The 13,260-nt window shown below is 45.8% G+C and overlaps 1 protein-coding gene and 1 long non-coding RNA gene across 2 annotated transcripts in view; one reads left to right on the top strand and one right to left on the bottom strand.

Annotated features, from left to right (window-relative positions):
• Positions 1 to 9,062, bottom strand: part of LOC134339997 (sodium-dependent lysophosphatidylcholine symporter 1-like) — a 117,370-nt gene extending 108,308 nt beyond the window's left edge. Inside the window, exon 1 of the mRNA XM_063036845.1 lies at positions 8,961 to 9,062. Within this exon, the coding sequence (XP_062892915.1) occupies positions 8,961 to 9,062 (102 nt within the window). The remainder of the gene's footprint in view (positions 1 to 8,960) is intronic.
• Positions 1 to 13,260, top strand: part of LOC134339999 (uncharacterized) — a 77,042-nt gene that overhangs the window by 42,670 nt on the left and 21,112 nt on the right. The gene's annotated exons all lie outside the window — the stretch shown is intronic.

Raw genomic sequence — 13,260 nt, 5'->3', positions numbered from 1 at the left:
CCCTTGTCCATTCGTCCCCCCCATCCCTCCCCACTGATCTCCCTCCTGGCACTTATCCGTGTAAGCGGAACAAGTGCTACACATGCCCTTACACTTCCTCCCTTACCACCATTCAGGGCCCCAAACAGTCCTTCCAGGTGAGGCATCACTTCACCTGTGAGTCGACTGGGGTGATATACTGCGTCCGGTGCTCCCGATGTGGCCTTTTATATATTGGTGAGACCCGACGCAGACTGGGAGACCGCTTTGCTGAACATCTACGCTCTGTCCGCCAGAGAAAGCAGGATCTCCCAGTGGCCACACATTTTAATTCCACATCCCATTCCCATTCTGACATGTCTATCCACGGCCTCCTCTACTGAAAAGATGAAGCCACACTCAGGTTGGAGGAACAACACCTTATATTCCGTCTGGGTAGCCTCCAACCTGATGGCATGAACATTGACTTCTCTAACTTCCGCTAGGCCCCAGCTCCCCCTTGTACCCCAGCTGTTACTCATTTTTATGCACACATTCTTTCTCTCACTCTCCTTTTTCTCCCTCTGTCCCTCTGAATATACCTCTTGCCCATCCTCTGGGTCACCCCCCCCCCACTTGTCTTTCTTCCTGGACCTCCTGTCCCATGATCCTCTCGTATCCCCTTTTGCCTATCACCTGTCCAGCTCTCGGCTCTATCCCTCCCCCTCCTGTCTTCTCCTATCATTTTGCATCTCCCCCTCCCCCTCCAGCTTTCAAATCCCTTACTCACTCTTCCTTCAGTTAGTCCTGACGAAGGGTCTCGGCCTGAAACGTCGACTGCGCCTCTTCCTATAGATGCTGCTTGACCTGCTGCGTTCACCAGCAACTTTGATGTATGTTGCTTGAATTTCCAGCATCTGCAGAATTCCTGTTGTTAACAATTATATAGAAGTAAATTTAAAAGGAACTTAAACTAAACATTCCTCTTATCTATAACTATTTCTTTTTATTCAATAAGGCTGCAAGGCTTGCACATGATTCAATGGAAATCCAAGGAATTTTGATGCAAAGGTGTTGGAAATCAGAGAGATTTGTATCCATTAATTGGACTCTATGGGACTCCTACAGGTATCCTTAGCTAACGTCTGTAATTCTGTTTTTCTCTCTCATCTTCTTCAAAGAGTGGCAAACATTTACTGAAACAAAAGAAAGGCTTTTGACAGAGACAGTAGTGTAAAATTAAGTATTGGTCATCTGCCATGTTCACCACTGCTTTCTTAAAGGTCCATGAATTGAAGCCATCTAGTCTAGGGGTTTTGTAACTCTTTATTGTCATTATTTTTTTCATTACCATTATTTTGGTCTTTACATTTAATTTGATCTCCATGTCCCCAGTTTATAATTGCATGCCTTAGGCTATCCAGCGTGTCCTCTATTATAAGTACTGCCATAAAATCATTACTTAATATAACCATAATCATTTTCTCCAATAAAATCATTAAGTGTTTTCTATTTAATTTGAGTTTGTTTCCAAAATTCTTACTTGTGCCTCTTACTAATTGTCTTGGTAATATTTTTGTCTTTGCATTCTTTCCAATCACCAGTATCTGCACTATCTCTTATGTACATTCAAATGTTATGACTTATCTGTTTAATTATGCTTCGTTGCAAATTTCTGCCTTGAATATATTTCATGATTCTGACTCCAAAGTTCTCTCTGTAATGAGTACCAAAGAATTCCTACCCATCTCTATTTTAAATGGATGACAGTTTATTCTGAAATTATGCTCTCTAGTTCAAAGGTAGCCCCACTGGTGGGGGGGGGGTGGAGACGGGTGCAGGGGGGTGGGGAGCCTTCTCCATTCACCCCGTCAATACCCTCAGAATGTCCTCTATGTATTTCAATAAGATTACTTCTCATTCCTCTAGACTCCAGTGGGTAATTGCCCAATTTGTTTATCCTCTCTTCAGCTGGATGACCTTCGACTCATAAGGGAGAATGAGGCAGTCATAAATGAGAGCTACAGGGAGGTAGTCACAGCTAGCGCTGCCGGAAGCAGGTCATTGGGTGACAGTCAGAGGGGGAAAGCGAAGGTGAGCAGACGGGTAGTGCAGAGCACCCCTGTAGCCATTACCCTGAATAATAAGTTTACCATCCTGGATACTGTTGGCGGGGACTACCGACCAGGTGTGAGCCATGGTGGCAGGGCCCCCAGCACTGAGTCTGACCCTGTGGTGCAGAAGGGTGGGACAGAGAAGAGGAGAGCTGTCGTCATTGGAGACTCTATAGTCAGGGGAGCAGACAGGAGAATTTGTGGACGTGAGAAGGACACCCGCATAATTTGTCGCCTCCTGGGTGCAAGGGTCTGGGATGTCTCTAACCGAGTGCACAACATCCTGGTACGAGAGGAAAAGCAATCAGAAGTCGTGATACATGTTGGCACCCATGACATAGGCAGGAAGAGGGATGAGGTCCTGAAGTGTGAGTTTCGGGAACAAGGCAGAAGGCTGAAGAACAGGACCTCAAGGGTGACATTCTCAGTATTGCTGCCAGTGATACGTGATAGTGATGGTAAGAATTGGAGGAGATGGCAGTTGAATGCGTGGCTGAGGAATTGGTGCAGGGGGCAGGGTTTTAGATTTTTGGATCATTGGATCTCTTCTGGGGGAAGGTGAGACCTGTACAGATTGGATGGGTTGAAACTGAACTCGAGGGGGAGCAATATCCTTGCAGGTAGGTTTGCTGGCATGGTTCGGGAGGGTTTAAACTAATTTGCAAGGGGGATGGGTCCCAGAGCGATAGAGCAGTGAAAGAAGTGCATGGAGTAAAGCCAGATCTAACATATAGAGAGGCTTTGAGGAAAGAGAAGCAGAATAAACGGTGTAAAGACAGTAAGGTAGAAGGGCTAAAGTGCGTGTACTTCAATGCAAGAAGCATCAGGAACAAAGGTGATGAACTGAGAGCTTGGATTATGATGTAATGGTCATTACAGACACTTGGCTGGCACCAGGGCAGGAATGGATTCTCAATATTCCTGGATTTCAGTGCTTTAAAAGGGATGGGGGGAGGGAGGGGAAGAGGGGTGGCATTACTGGTCAGGGATACTATTACAGCTACAGAAAGGGTGGGTAATGTGGCAGGATCCTCTTTTGAATCTGTATGGGTGGAAGTCAGGAACAGGAAGGGAGCAGTTACTCTATGGGAGTATTCTATGGCCCCCCTAGTAGCAGCAGAGATACCGAGGAGCAGATTGGGAGGCAGATTTTGGAAAGGTGCAAAAATAACAGGGTTGTTATCATGGGTGACTTTAACTTCCCTAATATTGATTGGCACCTGATTAGTTCCAAGGGTTTAGATGGGGCAGAGTTTGTTAAGTGTGTCCAGGATGGATTCCTGTCACAGTATGTGGACAGGCCGACTAGGGCGAATGCCATACTGGATCTAGTACTAGGTAACGAACCGGGTCAGGTCACAGATCTCTCAGTGGGTGAGCATCTGGGGGACAGTGACCACTGCTCCCTGGCCTTTAGCATTATCATGGAAAAGGACAGAATCAGAGAGGACAGGAACATTTTTAATTGGGGAAGGGCAAATTATGAGGCTATAAGGCTAGAACTTGCGGGTGTGAATTGGGATGATGTTTTTGCAGGGAAATGTACTATGAACATGTGGTCGATGTTTGGAGATTTCTTACAGGATGTTAGGGATAAATTTGTCCCGGTGAGGAAGATAAAGAATGGTAGGGTGAAGGAACCACGGGTGACAAGTGAGATGGAAAATCTAGTCAGGTGAAAGAAGGCAGCATACATGAGGTTTAGGAAGCAAGGATCAGATGGGTCTATTCAGGAATATAGGGAAGCAAGAAAGGAGCTTAAGAAGGGGCTGAGAAGAGCAAGAATGGGGCATGAGAAGGCCTTGGCGAGTAGGGTAAAGGAAAACCCCAAGGCATTCTTCAATTATGTGAAGAAAAAAAGGATGACAGGAGTAAAGGTAGGACCGATTAGAGATAAAGGTGGGAAGATGTGCCTGGAGGCTGTGGAAGTGAGCGAGGTCCTCAATGAATATTTCTCTTTGGTATTCACCAATGAGAGGGAATTTGATGACGGTGAGGACAATATGAGTGAGGTTAATGTTCTGGAGCATGTTGATATTAAGGGAGAGGAGGTGTTGGAATTGTTAAAATACATTAGGATGGATAAGTCCTGGGGCCTGATGGAATATTCCCCAGGCTGCTCCACGAGGCGAGGGAAGAGATTGCTGAGCCTCTGGCTAGGATCTTTATGTCCTTGTTGTCCATGGGAATAGTACCAGAGGATTGAAGGGAGGCAAATGTTGTCCTCTTGTACAAAAAAGATAATAGGGATAGTCCGAGTAATTATAGACCAATGAGCCTTACGTCTGTGGTGGGAAAGCTGTTGGAAAAGATTCTTAGAGATAGGATCTCTGGGCATTTAGAGAATCATGGTCTGATCAGGGACAGTCAGCATGGCTTTGTGAAGGGCATATTGTCTAACAAGCCTGATAGAGTTCTTTGAGGAGGTGTCTAGGCATATAGATGAGGGTAGTGCAGTGGATGTAATCCATATGGATTTTAGTAAGGCATTTGACAGGGTTCCACACAGTAGGCTTATTCAGAAAGTCAGAAGGCATGGGATCCAGGGAAGTTTGGCCAGGTGGATTCAGAATTGGCTCGCCTGCAGAAAGCAGAGGGTCGTGGTGGAGGGAGTACATTCAGATTGGAGGGTTGTGACTAGTGGTGGCCCACAAGAATCGGTTCTGGGACCTCTACTTTTTGTGATTTTTATTAATGACCTGGATGTGGGGGTAGAAGGGTGGGTTGGCAACTTTGCAGACGACACAAAGGTTGGTGGTGTTGTGGATAGTGTAGAGGATTATCAAAGATTGCAGAGAGACATTGATAGGATGCAGAATTGGGCTGAGAAGTGGCAGATGGAGTTCAACCCGGAGAGATGTGAGGTGGTACACTTTGGAAAGACAAACTCCAAGGCAGAGTACAAAGTAAATGGCAGAGTACAAAGTAAATGGCAGGATACTTGGTAGTGTGGAGGAACAGAGGGATCTGGGGGTACATGTCCACAGATCCCTGAAAGTTGCCTCACAGGTAGATAGTGTAGTTAAGAAAGCTTATGGGTGTTAGCCTTCATAAGTTGAGGGATCGAGTTTAAGAGTCGCGAGGTAATGATGCAGCTCTAGATAGATAGATAGATATACCTTATTGATCCCGAGGGAAATTGGGTTTCGTTACAGCTGCACCAACCAATAATAGAGCATAAATATAGCAATACAAAAACCACAAACAATCAAACAACAATATGCAAACTATGCCAAATGGAAATAAGTCCAGGACCAGCCTGTTGGCTCAGGGTGTCTGACCCTCCACAGAAGGAGCTGCAAAGCTCGATGGCCACAGGCAGGAACAACCTCCCGTGACACCCAGTGTTGCTTCTCGGTGGAATATGGCCGGAGTCCAACAGCAAAGAGTTCGATATCCGGTCTACAAACACGTTCCTCGATCATAATATGACCAGGATTGCACCACCTGTTGTTAACCAGAACAGTAAGCCCCCAACTCCTTTACGCTTACCACTCTCAGTTCACTTCCAGTCAGCACGAACGGTCTGGAAGCCCTCCATGGAAAAGTTTTGATCGGGTATGTCCTCGTGCAGCCACATTTCAGTAAAACACATAACACTGCTCTCCCGAAATGTTCTCTGACTCCCGGCTAGCGCCGTCAACTCGTCCACTTTATTACCCACCAAACTCCTCTTCTCCATAAGTCTCTGTTGTCTTGACTCTTTCCTCGCCTTTTTGATCCCCTTCTGCATCCTCTGTGTGTTTTCCACCAGATTTCAGCAGGGGTGTCCGCTGCTCTGTTCGCTAAACCGGCCGGCATAAGCGCAATCAGCTGGTCCCTAGAATAAACAATGTGACCATATTGCTGCCCCGCTAATGAGACGTATCCGAATGTACTATTTCCAGTGCTAAAAACCCAAATAAAACTCTCTCCACCAGCATGTTAGAGAGGGTGCAGCTTCAACGTGTTACCATGAAAAAAAATACAACAAATAACCTAAGTTAAAAAAGTAAGAAGAAAAACGTAAGAATACTAGTCGGAACGGATGTAATAGGTTGCATGCACGACTGGTGCATGCGCACTATAAAACTCTGATTAGACCAAACTTGGAGTACTGTGTCCAGTTCTGGTCACCTCACTATAGGAAGGATGTGGAAGCATTGGAAAGGGTACAGAGGAGATTTACCAGGATGCTGCCTGGTTTAGAGAATATGTATTATGATCAGGGATTAAGGGAGCTAGGGCTTTACTCTTTGGAGAGAAGGAGGATGAGAGGAGACATGATAGAGGTATACAAGATATTAAGGGGAATAGATAGAGTGGACAGCCAGCGCCTCTTCCCCAGGGCACCACTGCTCAATACAAGAGGACATGGCTTTAAGGTAAGGGGTGGGAAGTTCAAAGGGGATATTAGAGGAAGGTTTTTTCTCAGAGAGTGGTTGGTGCATGGAATGCACTGCCTGAGTCAGTGGTGGAGGCAGATACACTCGTGAAGTTTAAGAGACTACTAGACAGGAATATGGAGGAATTTAAGGTGGGGTGTTACATGGGAGGCAGGATTTGAGGGTTGGCACAACATTGTGGGCCGAAGGGCCTGTACTGTGCTGTACTATTCTATGTTCTATGTTCATATCTGAAGCCTTCTTTCCAGGAATCAAACTGGTGAACCTTCTCTGCACTATTTTGAACATGAGTATATTCATTAATCGTGTTCATCATCATCATTATGTGCTGTGTCATATGATGTAGGCAATCATGGTCTTTCCATGATGGTCCTTGGCAAATTTTTCTACAGAAGTGGTTTGCTATTGCATTCTTCTGGGCAGTGTCTTTGCAGATGGGTGACCCCAGCCATTATCAATAGTCTTCAGAGGTTGACAATGTGACATCAGTGATCACACAACTAGGACTTGTGATATACAACAGCCACTCATATGACCATCTACCACCTGCTCCCATGGCTTCACCTGACCCTGATCAGGGGGGCTAAACAGGTGCTACACCTTTCCCGGGGTGACCTGCAGGCTAGCAGAGGAAAGGAGTGCATTTGGTAGAGATGCATCTCCAACCTGCCACCCAATTCATAAATCGTCTGCTATAGTCCCTATAAATCAGAATACTCCAATTTCCTTCTAATTCTTTCTTAGCAAAGTGAATAACATCTCATTTGCTCGCATTTTACTTTCCTAGCCACTCACTTAATCTATGTACATCCCTTTACAGCTGGGGTTCTGAACCTTTTTTTTATGCTATGGACCCCTACCATTAACTGAGGGATCTGTGGACCACAGGATGGGAACCCTTGGTTTACAGGCTTGTTGAATTGTCCTCACTGTGTGCTAACCCATCATCCTTTTATCATGGACATAGTTAAGCAGAACACTTGGTCAGTTTTTCAAAATCTTTTTTTTCTAGATAATTGAGGCCCCAGCACTGATTCCAGTCACATCCCATTCATTATTGACTGTCAAACCAAATGTGGTCCTCCATTTTGTCTCCTAACCTTCGTCCTTAAAGCTCCCATTGAAATCAATGGAGCTCTGACCCTATGTGATCTGTCCAGATGCAGGATCCCTCACACAATTTCTCAAAGCAATGCTAGGAAATCCCTATAAAAAGGATTCCACATTTTCTGCAGTCCAGTGACAAAGTGCAGTGACCAATTCAGTGCCATCTGTCACAAACCAGACCTCAGACTTTATGTTCTCCTCTCCTGCCTTGAAGTCTGAAACTGGGTGAAGTTTCAAAGGCTGACACCTGGCCGGTCCCAGGTAGTAGGACTCACCATATTGTTGCAAACTGGGGCAACTGCAAACTGAGTGAGCAGGGCTAGTTTCAGCTACTTTTTCTAACTCAGACTGTGACCTACTGCCTAGTGCTCCTTAAGCATGCTATCAGTTTCTCCAGGTAACACAGAGGCACATAGAGGGGAAAAAAAGATGAGCTACAAGAGGGGTTCTAGAGCCTGGCCACCTGCGGTGGCTAAGTGTCCACAGCTGAAGGAGGGCAGAGATCGCGGACTGGAGGAATTTCCACAGGAGTACAGAAATGGGAACATGGAGAGATTTGAAAACAGGTCTGGGAATTTTACAACCGGGAAGCTGCCCGATTGGGAGCTGACATGATGGTAACAGATGTAGGACTAAGGAGTAGTGTGAGCTGAATGAGATCTGAGCTGCAGCACCAGAAATGTTGGCTAGGATGGAAAATGTAGGCAATGACTAGGTATTATTCCCAACAGCTTTCCATTTGTTTTTTTTTCCCCTGTGACTCATTGAACGTTCCTTGTCGTGTACCGCTGTTTCTCAACCTGACCCCGTTTCCTTTGTACAATTTCCTCGCCCTTGTTCCAAGTTACAATCACAATCTCCGAAAGTTTGGGCCGGACTTCGCTGGAACATTACTGAAACATTCCATTCTGCTTGGTTTCTCGCTCCGCAGACGCGGTATGACCCGCTGAGTGTTACCAGTGTTAAATCCGGACAATCGCGGAACATTTCCGGCCACGCCCTCTCACCAACTGCGCTCAAAGTGGGGCTCACTTCCTCTGAGGAAATAATTCACCCCTCTCTTCTGCATTAAAAGCCTCTTCTGCTTTTAAGAAAGCAGAAGCAATTATCCTTTCTTGGATTTTTTTGCCCAGTGCTTGACATCCAGGAAAATCAACATTTTGTTTTGTCCGTGGACGGTTGATTTCTCTGGTTTGAGTATATGGAGCTTTATGTCATCAAAGTCAAGCCGTCATGACAAAGACCGAGTTCAGAAAAGCTGTAGATTAGTTTCTTACAGAGAACCGAACAGATAAATCCTGATCATTTACTGAAATGCTTGATGTCAGCCCCGGCTGATACTCTTACTGAGTAAACTCTCCGGGGCTGATCCTTCGGAAAGATAAAAGATTTTTACCTTATCCAATTGCGGGCTGCCCTCGCAGTTGATATACTTTACAAATGATTGTTCGACACTGTCGGACGCTTCTCCCTCTCCGTGAATCATTTCGCCAGCCATCAATTCGGAGGCTGCCAACCAGCGGTACAGTCCCCTGCCCCCTGTGCACGGTGTTCGCGGCTACACCTCACTCAGCCTGGTCAACTCAGTCCAGCAGGCACCCGGCAACATCCAGCTCAGGGCAGGTAAACACACACTTTCCACCTTTTATAAACGCTGCCTTTTACATACACTGTTCGTCTATAGCACACAACGATCGTTTGCGATAAACAATGTCGCCCGCTATTGCACGATTCCTATAACACACATCGTATACATTATCGGGTAATTCTTGCTAATCTTTCTTTTAAATTGTCCGCCTAAAATACATATTACCTATCTGGCCATTATACAGAATCTCAATCTAAAAATACCTTCAATACACATTGCCACCTATAAAAGAAACTGTTCACCATTTGTAGTCATTGTCTCTCCGTAGTACATCACGTTCTTCCTCAGCATATTTCAACCACCAATTGTATAACACAAGTTCTGTGTCCATCTGTTATGCACACTGCATATAACGCATAGTCAAGTCAAGTCAAGTCACTTTTTATTGTCATTTCGACCATAGCTGCTGGTACAGTACACAGTAAAAATGAAACAACGTTTTTCAGGACCATGGTGCTACATGAAACAATACAAAAACTACACTGAACTACGTAAAACAACACAAAAACTACACTAGACTACAAACCTACCCAGGACTGCATAAAGTGCACAAAACAGTGCAGGCATTACCATAAGTAATAAACAAGACAATAGGCACAGTAGAGGGCAGTAGGTTGGTGTCAGTCCAGGCTCTGGGTATTGAGGAGTCCGATGGCTTGGGGGAAGAAACTGTTATACAGGCTGGTCGTGAGCCCGAACGCTTCGGTGCGTTTTGCCAGATGGCAGGAGGGAGAAGAGTTTGTATGAGGGGTGCGTGGGGTCCTTCATAATGCTGTTTGCTTTACGGATGCAGCGTGTGGTGTAAATGTCTGTAATGGCGGGAAGAGAGACCCCGATGATCTTCTCAGCTGACCTCACTCTCTGCTGCAGGGTCTTGCGATCCAAGATGGTGCAATTTCCGAACCAGGCAGTGATGCAGCTGCTCAGGATGCTCTCAATACAACCTCTGTAGAATGTGGTGAGCATGGGGGGTGGGAGATGGACTTTTCTCAGCCTTCGCAGAAAGTAGAGATGCTGCTGGGCTTTCTTTGCTATGGAGCTGGTGTTGAGGGACCAGTGAGATTCTCCGCCAGGTGAACACCAAGAAATTTGGTGCTCTTAATGATCTCTACGGAGGAGTCGTCGATCTTCAGCAGAGAGTGGTTGTTCTGTGTCCTCCTGAAGTCAACAACCATCTCTTTTGTTTTGTTCATGTTCAGAGACAGGTTGTTGGCTCTGCACCAGTCCGTTAGCCGCTGCACCACCTCTCTGTATGCTGACTCATCATTCTTACTGATGAGACTCACCACGGTCGTGTCATCGGCGAACTTGATGATGTGGTTTGAGCTGTGTGTTGCAGCACAGTCATGGGTCAGCAGAGTGAACAGCAGTGGATTGAGCACACAGCCCTGGGGGTCCCCCGTGCTCAGTGTGATGGTGTTGGAGATGCTGTTTCCAATCCGGACTGACTGAGGTCTCCCAGTCAGGAAGTCTAGGATCCAGTTGCAGAGGGAGGTGTTCAGGCCCAGTCGGCTCAGCTTTCCAATCAGTTTCTGAGGAATGATTGTGTTGAATGCTGAACTGAAATCTATGAACAGCATTCGAACGCACGTGTCTTTTTTGTCCAGGTGGGTTTGGGCCAGGTGGAGGGTGATGGCAATGGCGTTGTCTGTTGAACTGTTGGGACGGTACGCGAACTGCAGAGGGTCCAGTGAGGGGGGCAGCAGCGTCTTGATGTGCCTCATGAGGAGCCTCTCAAAACAATTCATGATGATGAATGTGAGTGCAACGGGACGGTAGTCATTGAGGCAGGACACTGAAGACTTCTTCGGCACGGGGACGATTGTGGCAGCCTGGAAACACATAGGAACGACGGCACTGCTCTTTGTCTGGGGTGCACAAGGTCTTCCTATAATCTGTATTGTCCTCCTGTAATATACTGTAGATGATCAGGTCTCAATTCTTCTGCACTCTCAAGACCATCTATGACCCAAATACCCAAGGTTCTATCACACAGAGAATTAAGAATGAAGAGGAGCTTAAGAATGGAGCCATTCAAAAGAATCCCTGTCCATGATACTCATCTAGCACTCCATGTCACAGCAAATGACCCTGTCTCACTGTCACCACAGAACAAGTTGAAAAGATCACATTGCCATTGAAAAATATTAAGACCTGCTGAGATTATAAAACTCAGTGGAGAGGAAGGTTAGACACAAATTTATAGTCTCATTCCAGACCCCAGGGGTGAGAAGGAATGCCAGAGAACCTCAAAGATTGTTTCAATCTTTCAAAACAATTTTATAAGTTTAGACATAGACATAATTTATTGATCCCGAGGGAAATTGAGTTTCGTTACAGCTGCACCAACCAAGAATAGAGCATAAATATAGCAATACAAAAACCACAAACAATCAAACAAAATATGCAAACTATGCCAGATGGAAATAAGTCCAGGACCAGCCTATTGGCTCAAGGTGTCTGACCCTCCACAGGAGGAGCTCCAAAGTTCGATGGCCACAGGCAGGAACAGTTTCCACTAACCACACAGGGAAGTCATTGCAAAGGTTCACATATAATCATCATATGTGACCCCTTTTGATCGCATGTTGCCCTTTATTCTGTCAATTGAGAGGGAGCATGGAGTATCCTTAACAAATTTAATTATCCTCAGTCATTCATCTCCTCTTACATCTGCAATCTGATGGTACAGATGCAATGATTTCAACCAAAGGCCCGAATTTCAGTGCAGACTAGCATGATGAAACTCGCCATATTAGTAATGGCCTCATTGTCCTCCAGCTGGGTGAAAAACAAGGGTCCATCTTTCTAATCTAGCTAGATAACAGAGAACTGGATGCAAATCTGGTGAGATGGGGACTGACTTTTAGAATTTCTGGCTCTTTTGTGGCTAAAGACCTAGGCAAGAATGGTTAGGACTAAAGTGTTTGAGTATTCGAGACTAGAAATGAGACACAATTGGAGACTGAAATGAGCGTAGGGTTCTAAACTAGACCCCAGATGAGAATCGAAAGCTGAGCTGACAATTGAGCACCAAACCTCGGTTCAGGTGCTCATTAAATATTGAAGTCCTGGCACCAAAACAAGGCCACCAATTAGCAGGGTGCACATGAAACTTTAAGGGAGACATGCCAGCTATTCAATTCCAGAGAGACAGAGCATCTAAACCCTGGAGGTTGGTGCAGTCAGGTGTGTGTCATAACAGGGCCCCTGACAGACCTGGCTGCTCAGAGAGATTATAATGGTAGTCATGGATGAGGGCCAGGTCCAAGATGTCCCTTTCTAAAATTCCCCAAACAGTTCGTGAATCCGGAATTCTTTTTACAGTGAAGACCTGCTCCCCAATGAAGTACCCGAGATCTGATGGAATTTGGGATGAACAGGTGACCCAGAAGACCACTCTTGGGAATCTCCCCTTGTACCTGGGTCATAAGACCATAAGACATAGGAGCAGAGTTAGGCCATCTGGCCCATCGAGTCTTCTCCGCCATTCAAACATAATTGATCCTTTTTTAATCTCCTCCTCAACCCCAATTCTCGGCCTCCTCCCCGTAACCTTTGATGCATGTCCAATCAAGAACCTATCAATCTCTACCTTAAGTACACCCAACGACCTGGCCTCTGGCAACAAATTCCACAAATTCACCACCCTTTGGCTAAAGAAATTTCTCCACATCTCTGTTTTGAAAGGGCGCCCCTCTATCCTGAGGCAGTGCCCTCTTGTCCTAGACTCTCCCACCATGGGAAACATCCTTTCCACATCTACTCTGTCTAGGTCTTTCAACATTTGAAAAGTTTAAATGAGATCTCCCAATCCTTCTGAATTCCAGCGAGTACAGACCCAGAGCCATCAAACGTTCCTTGTATGATAACAGCCTGGATCGTCTTCTGCAGTTCTGCTGTTAAAGTCCACGATTTGCTTGCATACAAGAAGAGGGAGAGCACAAGTGCGTTCAAGAATTTCAACTTGGATCTAAGAGCAATGCCATTGTCTCCCCAGATTGCTTTCAGTTTAGCCAACATTGCTGTTGTTTGGGTTGTCCTTGCA

The sequence above is a fragment of the Mobula hypostoma genome, chromosome 2 (genome assembly GCF_963921235.1).
Source record: "Mobula hypostoma chromosome 2, sMobHyp1.1, whole genome shotgun sequence".
NCBI lineage: Eukaryota > Metazoa > Chordata > Chondrichthyes > Myliobatiformes > Myliobatidae > Mobula > Mobula hypostoma.
The sequence above is the reverse complement of the archived record's forward strand: the minus strand, read 5'-3'. Positions and strand labels throughout refer to the sequence as shown.